This window comes from Corythoichthys intestinalis, chromosome 19 (genome assembly GCF_030265065.1).
Source record: "Corythoichthys intestinalis isolate RoL2023-P3 chromosome 19, ASM3026506v1, whole genome shotgun sequence".
Taxonomy (NCBI): Eukaryota; Metazoa; Chordata; class Actinopteri; order Syngnathiformes; family Syngnathidae; genus Corythoichthys; species Corythoichthys intestinalis.
This window is the reverse complement of record NC_080413.1, coordinates 29,151,692-29,170,377: the sequence shown is the minus strand read 5'-3', so window position 1 is coordinate 29,170,377 and position 18,686 is coordinate 29,151,692. Positions and strand designations below refer to the sequence as shown.

The 18,686-nt window shown below is 38.7% G+C and overlaps 1 protein-coding gene across 3 annotated transcripts in view; it reads left to right on the top strand.

Moving 5' to 3' along the window:
* The window catches only part of LOC130907744 (centrosomal protein of 128 kDa-like), an 81,160-nt gene that overhangs the window by 53,559 nt on the left and 8,915 nt on the right, over positions 1 to 18,686 (top strand). For all 3 annotated transcript variants that reach the window (XM_057823158.1, XM_057823157.1, XM_057823156.1), the window contains 4 exons: positions 2,085 to 2,134; positions 7,326 to 7,349; positions 14,506 to 14,583; positions 14,666 to 14,779. In XM_057823158.1, coding sequence (XP_057679141.1) covers positions 2,085 to 2,134; positions 7,326 to 7,349; positions 14,506 to 14,583; positions 14,666 to 14,779 — 266 coding nt within the window. The remainder of the gene's footprint in view (positions 1 to 2,084; positions 2,135 to 7,325; positions 7,350 to 14,505; positions 14,584 to 14,665; positions 14,780 to 18,686) is intronic.

Below are 18,686 nucleotides of genomic sequence, written 5' to 3'. Positions count from 1 at the left end.
AAAAAAAAAAAATAGATGAATAAAATAAAAGATAGTATTTTATAGCATTTAAGCTAGCGGACTTTGCTATGCAAGTTAGCTGATTGTTCTTTTGCTGTACTTTCATCCTCATTTATTTTATTATACATATTATTTTATATAATATTTTAATTCATTTTTAAATGAAAGTGCAATTCTGCATAGTTTGAAGAAAACTCAGGATTTTTGTTTTGTATTCGCATTTAATGATTTTTTGAAAGTGCAATCTTAAAAAGCCTTGATTTACATCTCCTAAAATTTATTCTGCAACGCAATAAATGTACCTAATCCGATTACTCGGTTATTCAAACCAACTTGCTGATATGATAGATTAATCGACTACTAAAACAATCGATAACTGCAGCCCTTGTCTGCATATATGTGTGTGTGTGTGTGTGTGTGTGTGTGGGTGTGTGTGTGTGTGTGTAGTATATATGTGTGTACATATGCAATATAATCAGAACAAAAAGTGTTTTTTTAATGAAATTTCATCAATTCTTGTTTAGCATCAAGCACATTTACAGATAGTTAATCTAATCAAGCAGCTGAGTAATTAAAATCCTCACTAGTAATTTAACCCCTTCTTAATAGCTTCTGCTAGACCTTGTGATCATTTTGAACTGTGTCAGCGTCCCAGCGTGTGTTCCCTTCTCGTCTGATCATGTCGGTTAGTTTCCTCATCTTCACCTGGGTAGAAGCGCTCCTCAGCATATCACGCACTTCATTCCCTTCATACGCTTCTCTCACCTCTCATCCAGTAATGATGTTATGTCTAGATCATCCAGACTAAAGATTCATTTCATCAGTAGGTCAGCTCATTTTAATAGTCTTGCACACCCAGCACTGCACTGACAGCGTCAGTTTTGCTGGAACCACTCAACCATTTATTCAAATGTAGGTTCCATCTGTTTGGAAGGAAATTCAATTACTGATGTGTTGTTGTTTTCAGCGTATAAATGATCTCTTCTGAAAAATTCTAGTAGTCACAAAGGTGAGTTTTCAATTACTATAGCAGAATATTAATAACCTTTGCTACATTATGGCCATAAACTCGTCCATCAAATTCTAATATGTGCGATGTTTTTATTAAAGCCACTTAATTGCTCACCTTGGGCGACAGGTCGTTAATGGCTTTAGTCAGCAGAACTACTGTATTCCCTTATTTATTATTTATCTTGATTCGTTTTTGTCGTCTCACGTCTGGAACATTGTTTGACCTGACGAATAGGCAATACATTAAAAATGTCTTTATTGCCGAGCTAGAACTGGAGCTTTTTCCTCATCAGCTGTCGAGGTGAATCATTCCTGTCTATAACAGTATTTGGCATTTCAAGTACATTTGTTTTCATGGTTGAAGAGATCGAGGTTTAATCTTTCCCAAAGTGCAACATGTTCGACTTTGAATTTGAGATGAGCAAATAAAACGTTTTGCACACTTAACAAGTAATGTTTACGGAGGCATTTTCAAGGGCAAATGGTTTCAGAAAAGCAGCTGGAGACATCAAGTGTTTTCTGTTTAGTTGTCAGGGGAAAGGTTTTACGCATTAGGAGGCACTTAAGGCTCAGCAAAGATACGTTTGAAACCATTTCCAATTCTGCGAGCATTTACTCGACTTTTTTTTTTTTTTCCTCACACCAAGTAGCGTGGCCCTGCAAATGTAATCACTGAAACAATTTTAGTTTCAGATCATTCTTTTGTTATTGATTTAAAATGGTTTTGATTAATACTGCAACGCCTTGCTGGCAGTTAATTGAAATAGCTTACAAGGCTAATTTAGCTCAGCAGCATGCAATGTGTGTAAACATTGTGGTAGCGTGAATTACAATCAGTTACCAAATAAGTGTCTAATTAGGTAAACAATCAGTGATTGCAAATGAAAATAATTTGAAGCTGCAATCAGCAGTAAGCAGAAACTAGACTTGCACATGAAAACTTTGTTTTAATTGAGTAGCTGTTTGCATTTACTGATTAAGCTTGCCACTTCGATAACCGGTAGGAAAAATACATTTGGCAGAAGAATAAAACTGAAGTTAACACACATGTAAATGCTTGTTTTTTGGTTTAGAGCTGTTGGAAGGGAATCGCAAGAAGGATGAAGAAATGAGGAGCCTTCAGGTTGGTATGCAACCCGAGGTGCATCCAAATGACAGTCAAGATAATTCGAATTGGAGAATTACGACTGCTTCATACATCATACTTTTCAGAGTGTAAAAATGTAAAAAGTTCTCTGCAATATCAAAAGGAACTGTGACAGATTGGATTATCATGGAAAGTTGAGCGATATGAACAGTGTTGTTGTCACAGATTACTTAAAAAAGTAATTTCATGACTGATTACACTACAAGAAAGTAATCTACTGATTACTTTATCATCAAGGTAACTACGTTACTTTAAAAGTACTCTATCAGATTAACTTTTTACCAATTTTTCTCCCTTTGCTTCCTCAACATAAGAATGACAAAGAGAAAAATGTCATTGCATGAGATTTAAAGGGTAGGATCAGAATTTTTCACATTAGTTCTATATTTCAAGTTAGCAGGGATTTAATTAGTTGATGGAGTTGATTTCAACCACCATTGATTCACGCTAGCTTAGCCACTCCAGAGCCCTGAAACCAACAAGTAACTGACAAACTGCATGGAATTTGTTGAAATCAACTCCACCAACTAATTTAGCCCACTTACTCGAAGATTAAGCCTGATGTCAAATATTCTGAACTTCGGGTTAGGGTTTAGGAGTTAGGGTTAACAGCATATCAGTGCCAATGTATGTATTGTATTGTATTGTATTGTATTGTATGTAAGAATGCAAATTGACTGCACACTAATCAACAACACACAAATAATTTGCACAGTGCAATAAACACAAAGGTGGGCGCGAATTGGCACGCACGACCCGGAAGTACGCTCTCCACACACGCTGTCAATTTGGCCACATCCCAAAGATGCAAACAAACACGTCATTTCGCTGCATAAATATGCTACATGAATATGATGTAAACAATGCTTGCCGACTTCGCAAGGACGAGCGAGAGCGATGACTACCTGCCGTTGCAACGGCAAAGCTACGAAACGCATGTAGCGGCTCCAACCTATTGCAGTAACCCTCCAGAATGAAGGAAAAATACTCACGTTTTTTCATGGATGCACACAGATCAACATTCCCTCGCACATCTCAGCAGATGGCTGCACTCTGCTCGAATGTGCACACGCACTCCACACGCCTTTCTCAGTCCCAAAACAGTTAGCGCGTGTGACTCGAGACCAAAAATGGAAGTAACTATGCGCGATTACCATGGAAACGAATGCGTAGTAGGAAACTTTCTAACATTTTCTATTAAAAATGCTCATCATACATGACAATACAATACAATATTCTTCATTCTACAGTGCCTTGCAAAAGTATTCGGCCCCCTTGAATCTTGCAACCTTTCGCCAAATTTCAAGCTTCAAACATAAAGATATGAAATTTAATTTTTTTGTCAAGAATCAACAACAAGTGGGACACAATCGTGAAGTGGAACAACATTTATTGGATAATTTAAACTTTTTTAACAAATAAAAAACTGAAAAGTGGGGCGTGCAATATTATTCGGCCCCTTTACTTTCAGTGCAGCCAACTCACTCCAGAAGTTCAGTGAGGATTTCTGAATGATCCAATGTTGTCCTAAATGACTGATGATGATAAATAGAATCCACCTGTGTGTAATCAAGTCTCCGTATAAATGCACCTGCTCTGTGATAGTCTCAGGGTTCTGTTTAAAGTGCAGAGAGCATTATGAAAACCAAGGAACACACCAGGCAGGTCCAAAATACTGTTGTGGAGAAGTTTAAAGCCGGATTTGGATACAAAAAGATTTCCCAAGCTTTAAACATCTCAAGGAGCACTGTGCAAGCGATCATATTGAAATGGAAGGAGCATCAGACCACTGCAAATCTACCAAGACCCGGTCGTCCTTCCAAACTTTCTTCTCAAACAAGGAGAAAACTGATCAGAGATGCAGCCAAGAGGCCCATGATCACTCTGGATGAACTGCAGAGATCTACAGCTGAGGTGGGAGAGTCTGTCCATAGGACAACAATCAGTCGTACACTGCACAAATCTGGCCTTTATGGAAGAGTGGCAAGAAGAAAGCCATTTCTCAAAGATATCCATAAAAAGTCTCGTTTAAAGTTTGCCACAAGCCACCGGGGAGACACACCAAACATGTGGAAGAAGGTGCTCTGGTCAGATGAAACCAAAATTGAACTTTTTGGCCACAATGCAAAACGATATGTTCGGCGTAAAAGCAACACAGCTCATCACCCTGAACACGCCATCCCCACTGTCAAACATGGTGGTGGCAGCATCATGGTTTCGGCCTGCTTTTCTTCAGCAGGGACAGGGAAGATGGTTAAAATTGACGGGAAGATGGATGCAGCCAAATACAGGAACATTCTGGAAGAAAACCTGTTGGTATCTGCACAAGACCTGAGACTGGGACGGAGATTTATCTTCCAACAGGACAATGATCCAAAACATAAAGCCAAATCTACAATGGAATGGTTCAAAAATAAACGTATCCAGGTGTTAGAATGGCCAAGTCAAAGTCCAGACCTGAATCCAATCGAGAATCTGTGGAAAGAGCTGAAGACTGCTGTTCACAAACACTCTCCATCCAACCTCACTGAGCTCGAGCTGTTTTGCAAGGAAGAATGGGCAAGAATGTCAGTCTCTCGATGTGCAAAACTGATAGAAACATACCCCAAGCGACTTGCAGCTGTAATTGGAGCAAAAGGTGGCGCTACAAAGTATTAACGCAAGGGAGCCGAATAATATTGCACGCCCCACTTTTCAGTTTTTTATTTGTTAAAAAAGTTTAAATTATCCAATAAATTTTGTTCCACTTCACGACTGTGTCCCACTTGTTGTTGATTCTTGACAAAAAATTAAAATTTTATATCTTTATGTTTGAAGCCTGAAATGTGGCGAAAGGTTGCAAGGTTCAAGGGGGCCGAATACTTTTGCAAGGCACTGTACATACATTATGAGGCAATAACAAAAAGGTAACGCATAGACACTGAGGAAACTAACTTTAATCAGATTACTGGTTTGGAAAAGTGAACGCGTTAGATTGCTCGTTACTGAAAGAAAGTAATCAGATTAACGTATTTTTCGGACTATGTCGCAGTTTTTTTTTGTCATGGTTTGGCTGGGGTTGTGAAATTTTTAACACATTATTATATCATTTCACATGTTATTTTGGTGTTTTGGAGTGACACTGATGGTTTGGTAAACTTGTTAGCGTGTTCTTTATGCCATAGTTATCTGAATAACTCTTAATCGCTATGTTGCGTTAACATACCTGCCACGTTCGCATTTCGTTGTTCATGCATCAAGTAACATTATCATACTGTACACTTGTTCAGCATGTTGTTCTCTGTTGTATTTTTATTTTAAATTGCCTTTCAAGATGACATATCCGGTCTATGTGTTGGGTTTTATCAAGTAAATTTCCTCCCAAAAATGCGACTTATACTCCGGTGCGACTTAAAGTCCGAAAAATACGGTACAATAATGCGTTACTTAGTAACGCGTTATTTATACAACAGACTCCAGCTCTGCTCTTAATTAAAGCAATAATGAAAGAAACAAAATCAAACATGAGAAAAGGTAGATAGTCTGTTAACCAAAGAGTCTGCCAGCAAGTCAGTCTGCCAACCAGCTAGGTAGCCAGGCTTAGGGTGATGTGCTGTCACATTTCTCTCTGGTCTTACTTACATAAATCAATGATTACTGCAAAACTGTTATGCAATAATAACAATATGCAAGGTGGCAATCACATAAACACAAATATGCACCCCAGTGAAGGTAACAAATAGAATGATCTATGAGCACCTCATTCTTACACTAAATGCATTAATGGGCTAATAAACAATGTGCATATAGCTTAAATTTCAAATGTAGACCTATGTATATTGCTAAAATATGTTATTGTATTAAAACAAAAAACAACATGGCAGGCTTTTAGTTACTGTGATGTAGTAGCAGCAAACTTGATAGGAAAATGAGACAAAGGGACAGACACAAAAACACGCATATGATTTCATACTATAAGTACATCATGAGATAATACACTTACTCGTGGCATTATGCAATTTGTGTTCAAAGTTAGCTGGGCAAAAGTAGCAGAATCGCTGGTAGCCATGGTTGTTGTTCTTGTTGTTTAAGACAGCGGGCTCCCCTGGGAGGAAGCGGAAATACAGAGCAATCTTAAACACACCAAATTGGTTCGGTTTTGAAAATCAAAAGTACCGACCTTTTTAGCATCGTTTTAACCAGAAAAGTCAGTTTCGGTTCAAAATCGATTTATCAAACAATCATATTCGAATCCATCATCATTTAATGTAGCGGCCAGTAAGTGGAACAACTGTGTCAATTACCCATTTTATATAGAGAGCACCATATTTAGACTTTTCATATTTCTTTTTTTGCCTTAACATCACATTGCATACATGTCTTATAAATACGATAGTTTTCAAAGTTATGAGCAGGGACCTTTGGTCACTCTGTGATGTGTTTCTTCCCACTTGAGTATACAGCCCTGAGGCTTATTTTGCAGTCATGCCTTGACAAGTACCAGTAGTTAATTGCAGTAAAGTTCTTCAAGCCACCGGTGGTCCTGTCTCTATCCTTTAGTGTAACAATGTCCAGCATCACCTTAACAGGGGTGAATTGAACCCCCAGCACCTCCCTTGGCCTTTTCCTCGCTACCAACAGACGTAGACATTCACTTGCCAAGTGGTGGAATCCTGGAATCCATCTGTTACTACTCGACAGCACCTGGCAAAACTTGTGTGCAATTATTCAGCTGTCCTGTACCCAGTCGAGCCTTTAATTATGAAAGATGAGAAGAGGAAGATGTAGAAAGGAAATTGGACAGAAAGGTGGGAAAAAGAGTTGAGAGAGAATTGAGAAGCCCTTGTTAGAAACTGCCAATGTTTTTAAACACACGGGGAAGAAGCAGGTGTGTATAAGAATGGCAGTTAATAATCATAGCATCACTTGTAATTCATTGTTACCGAGGGGACATCAGTCAGGAGCTCGATGAGCAGTGCTAGAAATGACCCCATGTGTGTTTGCTGTAACAAGCCAGTTGTTTGTATGTTGTTCTCTATCTATGTTATAGACTAGGCTAGAATAGAACGTTTTTTTGTTTTTTTTGTCAGTGTAACAAATACAATGAAATCAAAATGGAAACAAGTCAGATAATGAGAAAAAAATTTGCCACTGCACTTTTGTGAGCATCTTTTTTTTGTCTTTGCAGGATCGTGTTTTGGATCTAGAGATGGTAAGAGCTTGTTTGTTGATACTAATAAGTTAAACAAAAAAGATAAATAGTGGGACAGGAGCTGTTTCATCACTTTTACAGCATGATATGCTGCTTTTGAAAAAACGAGTTTTGTCCGTTTCAGAGTAAGCAAAAATATCTACATTAATTAATGTTTTTGTTAATACATTATGATATACAGTGGTACCTCCACATACGAAGTTACTTTGTTCCAGGACCTTGTTTGTAAGTCAAAATGGTCGTATGTCGAGCAGGATTTTTCTCATAGGAATACATTATAATTCTATTAATTTGTTCCACAGCCCGAAAACCTACACTAAATCCTTAATAAATACTGCTGGTACTATTACAAATGGCAATTACACTTAGCAAAACAAATAAATTATTGATAAAAACTGGAATAATAATAATTCCTTTAATGATGTTCTAATGTGGTGGACGTGTTTTGCGTGCTGTACCTGAATGCACCGTGTGACTGAAGTGACACATAGGTGCGGTAGAGATTTTACTTTCTCTTTTAATGTTTTGTTGTTGGCGTCAACTGTAGCGGATAGTAGGCGTGTTGTGTTGCAAAAGTCCTGAAGTAAATGATAAAAACCTGACGAAGCTGGCGATTTCTTTGGCGATGTTACCACAATACTAATTGTCACCTTAACCTATAAAGACTGGCGAACAGAGGTCGGAGGAGGATCGTCGAGATCGTAGACCAGGGGTCAGCAACCTTATTGGTGTGGAGTGCCACTTTCAAATTTTCTTTTCAATCAGTGTGCCGCACCAAGATTAATGACCACATCCAAGTTTTTATATCTGACAGAACTGTAATTTTACTCCAAAGAAAAAAACATGGACATACGTACATTGAATTTGTATACCTACCATTCTTCCTTATCAATTAACTAAAAAATAAATGCATATTGTAGAAAATATCAAAACTTGAAAATAATTGCAACAGTAATAACAGCTGTACAGAAGCATCATCTTATGTAAACATATCACCCACGCCCCACACACCAACCAGCAGGAAAAGGGGAACAGGTGTGATTCTCAGTGCAGGTCTCTCACAGTACAGAGTGGGCTGTTTTAACCGTCAAAGTCAGAAATGTCGACTCTTACATTTTGTCTTGTTAACTAGCAACTTAAACAGTGAATTATATCCCCAATTTTAGATAAAAGATGCCTACCTTAATGTGATCCCTGGCCCTGTTTTCCATGAATTTTCATGTTTTGTCTCATAGTGGCGTTTGACACTTGTTGTGCGACACACAACGCTTTCGCGGCATAACTCACAAACAGACAGAGCTAGCGGATGTAACCAGCCAACCAGTTGTTACCGGCATCCCCAAGCGGCCGCTGTTCCCGACAATATGACCGGCTTACTAGTTAAGCGTAGAAGAAGAAGTGGGCGTCTGGGTGAGAAAAAGGAGCGAAGCAAGGTGTTGAGAGAGAGTTGCGCGGAGAGCGCCGTGAAAAGAGGCTTTGTCCCCTGCTGGTTTTTGTTTTGTGAATAAAAGTCTCCAGCAAAACGCCATTCAACGCGTCACTGTGATTTTATACACATCGCCACCTCTCCGAAGTAAGGAACAGACGAATAGATGGCAACGAGCCACGTTAATCGCCAGTCCACTCCATACTAAGGTGCGGAGATGAAAGCACCGCAATTACCAAAAAGTGCAGATGGGTAACACAGTGTACTTCTGCCAACTGTCTGATTGGTTGGCTTCGTTACACGTTAGTAGCATGTGCTGAATTGAGCGCGTAGAGAAAAAAAACGACGAGCACAGGAATCGAAAAATTGAGGAAGCGCTGGAGGTGTGCTCAAAATCCATTATTGCTCGCATATAACGCTATAGGCAGAGGTGGGTGGGAGGGGCGTTCCAGTAAAACCCCTAAATAAGGCGCGCAACTGAAAATGTCTTAACTTAGGATAAAAAAAAGCGTATTTTTTAATTTTATTTTGCCATTCGCGCGTCACTGGTTAACCCTTCGTGTGCCAGTGCTGACACGCGTGTCATAGGTTGCCGACCCCTGTCGTAGACATTCTACGGCCGTATTGTTGAGCCAGTTCACGGATGTGCAGCCTACGCTCATATTTTTCTATCATTTCCGTCTTTATTTCAATGGTAAGCGTCACCTTTTTCCTTTTTCACCACCTGCACTAACCTTTTTAGAAGTCGCTAGGGCGGGGAGTGCATCAATAATCAATTTATAATCGAATCGTAGCCTCTGAATTGTAATCGACTCGTGAGGTGCCCCAAGATTCCCACCTCCAGAATAGAAGTGTCATTCGTCCTGTCTGTTCTTTAGAAATCAGCATTAGAACATGACAAAATATTGTTAAAATGTTGCCATTTATCTAAGAAACCTCTCGTGGACTTAGAGACAGGGTGAATACCATATGTAAAATTGTGTATTGCTGTCATCTGCTGGTGGTTTTGCAGCATTAAAATTGTTCCCAATCGGAATTCACAATGATGCATCAGAGCCTCTTCGTATGGAGGACCAGGAGTACAAAAATTAAATCAATGCACAGTTGAATAAATTATTAAATATGTCATTAAAATGCTTTTATTTCAATTTTTATTTATATATATATATATATATATATATATATAACTTTTTATATATTTCAATTTATGTTTATTTCAATTTTTATTCAATTATTTGGTTTATTTCCAATTTTATTTATTTCATTCTTGCATTCTTGTTCCCCATGTACCGCATGAAATAATTTTATCTGTCATTGGCTCATCAAACTCAATTTTCAATTAACCTTGGTGAGACAACAGCTTCTCTTATTGGCAAAACAAATATTTGCAGGGAAAATTGTCAGCTGTTACACTGAGAAAAAAACAAAGCTAAAACATACACTCTACACCAGGCATGTCCAAAGTCCGGCCCGGGGGCCAAATGCGGCCCGTGGTCAAATTTCATCCGTCCCCCAGCCTCTGTCATAAAATCAATAACATCTGGCCCGCACACAGAATTAATTAATTGATCAGCAGTACTGCAAACAGCATATGAAAGTAGCTTACACACGAAATGTTGCTCCTCATTTACCCACTAAAAGGCAGCAGCACTTTAACCCTTTATTGCCAAATGTATCACATTTGATACACCTAAAATTTCATGATTTTCAGACTAATTTTGAATTTTGACATTTGTTTTTGAAAAAAAAAAATGATGGATGCAAGTCAACACATGCATCTGCAGGTTCCATGAGAAAAAAAACATGATTTAGCATGGGTTATAGATATTAGAGTGCTTATTAGACATATTCATTTTGACTTTTCTTTACACAAATTTGAAAAAAAGGTTTCATTTGGGCCTTATTTTTCAAATTTTGGGATTCTCTGATAATTGCTTCATGTTGCAGGTATTGAAGGGCTAAGCAACATTACTCCGTGTGACCCTCTACTTCTAATTTTCTAAAATGGCGACAATCAACAACAAAAAAGTTGACTGTGATGGCCGGCGCTTCAAGGATAGGTGGAAATTGGACTATTTCTTCACTAAAATACGCAACAACTGTGTCTTGCCTCATTTGCAAAGAGACAGTCGCTGTTTTTAAAGATTTCAATGTGAGGCGATATTACCAAACAAGACACGCTGACATGTACGACAAGATTAGAAATTGAAGCAACTTGAAGCTAGTTTAATTTCACAGCAGTAGTATTTCGCAAGGCCCCGAGAGTCTAAAGAGAACGCTGCAAAGGCTAGTTGTGAGATTGTTGAAATTATTCATTAAAAAAAATAATAATAAAGCAAATGTGACACACTGAATGGCTTGCTAAATTTTGCTTAAATATATTGTTCTACATAAAGGACGTCAGCCAAGGTCAGCCCCCCACATTTTTACCACGCCAAATCTGGCCCCCTTTGCAAAAAGTTTGGACACCCCTGCTCTACACCAACAAAATGACTGACGAGATTCCGGTGTCGTAATGTTGAAATCACGTAAGTCGAGTACATCGTAACCCGGGGACTAACTGTATATAAATTAAGAGCTTCATGATGTATAGTGTGGAAATTACTGGAAGTGTGATTATGCTCAGGGATCCTATCTCTAATATATTTGAACGACAACAAGATTTAAATCGGCATGGTCATCTCTTCAGCTTTTAAGAATTACTGAACACTCAAGCTCGTTTTCTCAAGCTGTCTATCTCTCTTGCCCCCTCAAGTCTCTTGCCTGTTAGCCCGTGACTGCAGACCACCATCAAGTTAAATTATTTCTGCAACAGTAGGATGCATCGACCCACTTTCTCATCTGTCCGCACGAGTGTCATCTGAGTGTGCGAGTGTCGTCCAATGTAGCAATCAGCGTGGCACAATGTAACAACCACATCTTTTCAGCCAATGTCTCCATCTGACTCAGGTCAGAAGGCAATTAAAAGATGCAGTGGTTATATAAAAAAAAGCCATCACTGCAAGCAAACAACATAAAAAATGATTCACAATTAGCTATTGTATTGACCAACAGGAGATCATTTTGCCTTTTGGCACTCAAGCATTCTGTTTTCTTAACTGTTTTACAAACCTGAAAACAAAAGGGTTCAGTAGGCCCCATTTGAATAGTGGCCAACATCATTATAATTCGCACAGTGACCCCAAATCACCGCACTGACAGAGCATGTTGGTGGAGGAGATATGCATAGGGAGAAAACCCAATTGTTTTGCTGCGAAAAGAACAATAACAAAATGTCCACATTGTGAGTGGACAGCTTCTTCTTTAACCATCTTTGCAAGTACATATATGTCATGATCCATGGATGCTATTATCTACAGAGATCTGGTGCAGCCGTCGGATGTAATCATTGCTTGAGATGAGCTTTCGACTGGAAATGATGCCTCATTTCACTTTCCCTTTCTGTGGACTGATTTTTCTGAGCTAGGCTGCAAACTAGGAAGTTTGCAATACACTTAAAGGAAGAAAGCTCATTAGTTGTTTTATTTCTTGCATTCTGGCTCTTATCATGTTTCATATTTGTATTTTATTGTATCTTTTTTACTTTTTTACATCGCCAAACTATTCCAGGGCAGCAGTGGGTGCAGGATTTCTTTCCGATAAAACAAGACAACACCTTCCCACCAATCTTTCAAGTGTAATTGGTTGATCATAGTCAGGTGCTGCTTGTTTTAGCAGTAACCTCATTGGGTAAACTGCTCGATCAGTAGGAACAAAAACCAGGACCCGTAGCAGCCCTTTAGGACCGGTTTGGAGACCCCAGCTGTTAAGTTTATAAAATAATTTTGGATAATAACAAAGCAAGTGTTTTGCTCTGACCAACCAACCAGAGAACAGAAACATGTTACCATTATTTTGGGCTGGTTTGCTAGCCATGTTAGGTGCAATGGAAATCTCATCAGCTTCCCATAAGATCTCATCGAGTATCATTTGAATTCCAGATCAGATAGGTATCTGACAGCAGTGCATCAAGGTTAAATTCTGACGGGAGAAAAAAAAAAACATGCATGCATGTATAAGTACTAAAGGCAGCAAAAAATAAGACTGTTAGCAGTGTTGTAGTTTTCGTCTCAGTCTTTTGGACGATAATACTTATTGGTCTTAGTTGTATTTTATTCATCTCAAAATATGTTTGCCTTCTTCTAGTTTTTGTCGACATTTACTAAAAAATGTTTTCGTCTGTAAAATTAAAAAATATATACTCCAAAAATAAACAAATGAAGGTTTCCAACTATTTCAAATAAACATTGACTAGGCATGTGCCAGTTACCGGTTTCAAGGTATACCGTGGTATGAAAACTACAAGGTTTCAAAACCGCTGAAATTTTCTGTTATTCGGTCCCTACGGTGTTAGCTATTTTTTATGTCCCAAAAATGCAGGGCTCACCCCTCACCCTCAAGTTGTTGCTCAGTGTCAGTGTCGGCTGGAGGACATGAAACACCTGAACGTTTTTCCCCCATCGAAGAAAACAATGTCGCTGGTACGGGAATACTTCGGGTACAGGAAAGTTGCAGACAGCTGCGGCTTAGGCGGGCCAAACGACATGTAAAACATGTTTGCGGGGGCTGTCTACCAGAGAACACAATATCTTCTGTATGATTCTGCATTTATACAAAATTAAAGGTTAGTAAACGCTGTTGTCAACGTTAACTCCAGCGGGTTTAGTGTGTCTAGCAGTGGTAAAACATACTGTAATGTAAGCTTGTTAACGAACGAGCCAGATGACTTGGCTAATTAGCATGTCAATTTAATTTTCTTTATATATTTTTTATTTAATTTAACTTAATATTATACTTCCAATTTGCTAATATGTTTTGAAAAATAAAAATCCTGTTCAATGGAAAAAAAGTTTTTTTTGTAACCCATACATCTCAAAACATTTTAGAGCTGTAATTGCAATACTGTGAAACCGGGATATTTTTGCTTAAGCTTATCATACTGTCAGAATCTCAATCCGGCACATGCCTAACATTGACGGACGAGCACATACAGTATTGCAGCATCTACAAAGATGACGCCAACTCGATGATTATGCACAGCAAGAGAACAGTACATTATTCTCAATTAATTATACCCACGTGGACGCCACAAACTGTATGTTAAAAAAAAAAAAGTTGTCCAAGAGTTTCAGAGGACACTTGCTGTGTGCATTAGCCTAATGCTAACGCGAATGCCATGCTAACGCTACGAGTTATATTTAGTGTGAGATGATCACTCAACACAGACCTTTAAAGGCCAAAGCAACATTGCATATTCTCTCTGGCCAAGAAAACAAAATCTTAACGTGTGTGAGTTGGGAAGGGGCACGGCACATGACGAGTGACAAGACCAGACTAACTGCTACTACGATGGAAGCAGGCTAACTAAACATAAAATGTCACACATTGTGAACCTGTGACTGAAACTATTGTGCATTTTCGTCTCTTTCTCGTCAGACGAAAACTGGCATTTGTCTCGTTATGTTTTAGCTTCCCAAAGCACGTTTTTAGCTCGTCATCGTCATAAAAAAAGTGTTCTCTGACAAAATATTTTCTTTGTCGTTATTGTTGACGAAGACAACTGACTGTTAAAATTGTATTCATTCATTCCTATGCATCAAAAATGAGAACCTAGTTTGTAAATGTAGGTCAATAGCTCATTGAGAACAGACCTTGCTTGACAATTAATGATTGTTTTTTTTCTTTGATTAGAACTCAAAAGTAGCAATGGACTACTTGAAGTCAATTCCAGAGAAACAGTATCTGACAGACAATTTCAAGGACTTGGAGGTATGAGTCCTTCCTATTTGTAAAGATGGCTTTATATTTTAAAATAGCAGGATAATACATGACTTCCATCTGATGCAAACAGGAGTCACAACGGCAGAAGGAGGTGGTCGACCAGTGCTACGCCAAACATAAAGAAATCGTCTGGGACCTGCAGCACCAGCTTGATGAGTCCAGACGCAAAATTTATGAGTGCAGAGTATGATAACCACACCATATATATATATATTTTTTTTAACACATCTGGTTTTTGAGAACTTGGCTGTTGTGATCTTACACAAATGGTTCCCTCCTCATCGAAAAGCAGGATAAGAACATACTTGTGAAGTCCTTAACATTTTAGAAATTGGTTAAGGTATTAAAAACTGTGTGCCCTACTTTAGCAAGAGCCATCTAATAAAAACAGGCTCATTTTGAAAGTTGCTTTTCAATCTAACTTGGCCCTGTAGTACCATTTTCCATCCGATTTGAAGCTTGCAATAATGGATAGTTCCATACATTTTGTACAGGGTGTATGTATGCGTGAAGCACAAGCGTTGGCGTAAATGTACACTTAACACTCACTCTGCTCTCAAGACTGCCATGGGAGCTGTGAATAAGTGATTGTTGCTTTTGATTGCTGATGACATTCAAAAACCTCTTCTACTCTTGACAAATTGTTAGGACTGTTAGGTGCATTAGGTGTCCTTTGCAATTATCTAATATAACACGCACATCCAAGGGTTGGTGCTTTTCTACAATGGTCCTCTAACATTCATTCAGTCATATGCACAATATTGTGATAAAGTTAATTTTTCTTGGATTTATTTAGACAAAACATGCTTCTATAGCGTGCTAGGTTAATGTCGTTGTTCGCTGTTGAAGCTTTTTGACACATAGAATTGGATTTTTTTTCTAAATGGATACCGAAGCTTGTGCCAAAAGTCATGATGAAAGAATCTGCTTGCCTTGTTGCAAGCCAGTCTCATTTAAAACAAAAAAAACTTGACTTGGTATGAATAGCATAACATGGCCAATAATGACGCAGCTTCAGGTGTTACTGGTTTAGTATAAATATAAATTCTGAAGTTTTACCATTTTCTTCATTCACGTTTATTAATGTGCTGACTAGGAATGTCCCGATCCAGGTTTTTGCACTTCCGATCCGATACCGACATTGTTTTGCACTTCCAATCTGATAGCGATACCGGCCTATCTGAGCATGTGTGAAAGTTTAAAGTTATTTAGCTTCCTTACTTAGTTGTCAGACTCATGTTGAAAAAGGTTTTAGTACTCTTGATAACAACTAGCCAGCTGAATTAGGTCAATTTGAATAACACTCAACGGTTGGTAACAAGAAACTGACCAGTTTATTCAGTGACAAACACAAAACATTATAAATAACAAACGGAAATGGCATAGTCAGTCAGTAAAACGTGCAAATAATATTGTAAACTGTCTTAAAAAAGCAAAACAAACAACCTCAGTGGAAAATCCCACAAACCCCCCAAGCTATTAGATGCTTTTAATGTTTCATGCATTAGTTACAAAAATTGCATAAAAAGACTCTCAGGTTTAAATAAACGACTATTTCAGTATCAAGTTAACATTTTATAACAGTAAATAAAATACTCAAGTCCCCATTCTGTATCAGCAGCTTTAAACTACATTCAATTCATTTAATTTTGTGAATCAACTGTTAAAGTTGTTAAAATTGCTCCCGTTATTCCATAATATCCCTTCTGTCTACTTTCGACATGTGAAAGTTTTAAACTGTTTTGAAGATAGATTCAAGTCATGATTTTGCCGATTTAGTATTTTAGATAAAAAAGTTAATTAGGTTCGCTTGGAAGGTTCCCAACAGCCTACTAGGGAAGTCTCCTGCTTTAAGATGGCGGCTGTTTAGTAACGCAACTCGTTTTCAATACTTCAATGTTGCTAACGCCGTCGAGTCTGTCATTTTGCCTCTAGTTATATATACATATGATATCTTTTATCTACAGTAAAACGATGTTGACGTAGTTTGCAGCGGCTGTCAGCAGCATTCAGGTATTCTTGTTTTTTTTTTATCCAGCGGCATGAGTTGAGCTAAAGCCGTGAGTTGAGCATTGGCATTACTCGGGTCTATGACAAGCATGAGGTTTACTCTCGGGACGCAATGCGGTCCGTTCCTCATTGCATCCCGAAGACCGCGCTGTGTATTAGTTCCGCTTTACTTGACATATTTCAATAATCGGAATTTGGATGTTTGTGAATCGTTCTCGAATCTTCCACGGCCGAATCGCTCAAGGATGTAATGACGGCTTGGGCATGTTGTACCGTGGTTCTAAGTGTTGGATGGTGCGTCTTTACTCACGAGAGATAATGGCTCGTCATCCAGAATTAATTTTTCGGCAATGACTCTTGTTATTCCCTTGGCTTTGGGACTGTCGAGTGCCAGTTTGTCACGCATAGCAAAAGTTTCTGCCAGTGTTAGTTGCATAGGACCTTTCTTTTTGTCTTCAGTTTTCTCAACATACTTCTTATATACAGTGCCTTGCAAAAGTATTCGGCCCCCTTGAATCTTGCAACCTTTCGGCACATTTCAGGCTTCAAACATAAAGATATGAAATTTAATTTTTTTGTCAAGAATCAACAACAAGTGGGACACAATCGTGAAGTGGAACAACATTTATTGGATAATTTAAACTTTTTTAACAAATAAAAAACTGAAAAGTGGGGCGTGCAATATTATTCAGCCCCTTTACTTTCAGTGCAGCAAACTCACTCCAGAAGTTCAGTGAGGATCTCTGAATGATCCAATGTTGTCCTAAATGACCGATTATGATAAATAGAATCCACCTATCTGTAATCAAGTCTCCGTATAAATGCACCTGCTCTGTGATAGTCTCAGGGTTCTGTTTAAAGTGCAGAGGGCATTATGAAAACCAAGGAACACACCAGGCAGGTCCGAGATACTGTTGTGGAGAAGCTTAAAGCCGGATTTGGATACAAAAAGATTTCCCAAGCTTTAAACATCCCAAGGAGCACTGTGCAAGCCATCATATTGAAATGGAAGGAGCATCAGACCACTGCAAATCTACCAAGACCCGGCCGTCCTTCCAAACTTTCTTCTCAAACAAGGAGAAAACTGATCAAAGATGCAGCCTAGAGGCCCATGATCACTCTGGATGAACTGCAGAGATCTACAGCTGAGGTGGGAGAGTCCGTCCATAGGACCACAGTACACTGCACAAATCTGGCCTTTATGGAAGAGTGGCAAGAAGAAAGCCATTTCTCAAAGATATCCATAAAAAGTTTCGTTTAAAGTTTGCCACAAGCCACCTGGGAGACACACCAAACATGTGGAAGAAGGTGCTCTGGTCAGATGAAACCATAATTGAACTTTTTGGCCACAATGCAAAACGATATGTTCGGCGTAAAAGCAACACAGCTCATCACCCTGAACACGCCATCCCCACTGTCAAACATGGTGGTGGCAGCATCATGGTTTCGGCCTGCTTTTCTTCAGCAGGGACAGGGAAGATGGTTAAAATTGACGGGAAGATGGATGCAGCCAAATACAGGAACATTCTGGAAGAAAACCTGCTGGTATCTGCACAAGACCTGAGACTGGGACGGAGATTTGTCTTCCAACAGGACAATGATCCAAAACATAAAGCCAAATCTACAATGGAATGGTTCAAAAATAAACGTATTCAGGTGTTAGAATGGCCAAGTCAAAGTCCAGACCTGAATGCAATCGAGAATCTGTGGAAAGAGCTGAAAACTGCTGTTCACAAACACTCTCCATCCAACCTCACTGAGCTCGAGCTGTTTTGCAAGGAAGAATGGGCGAGAATGTCAGTCTCTTGATGTGTAAAACTGATAGAAACATACCCCAAGAGACTTGCAGCTGTAATTGGAGCAAAAGGTGGCGCTACGAAGTATTAATGCAAGGGGGCCGAATAATATTGCACGCCCCACTTTTCAGTTTTTTATTTGTTAAAAAAGTTTAAATGATCCAATAAATCTTGTTCCACTTCACGATTGTGTCCCACTTGTTGTTGATTCTTGACAAAAAATTAAAATTTTATATCTTTATGTTTGAAGCCTGAAATGTGGCGAAAGGTTGCAAGGTTCAAGGG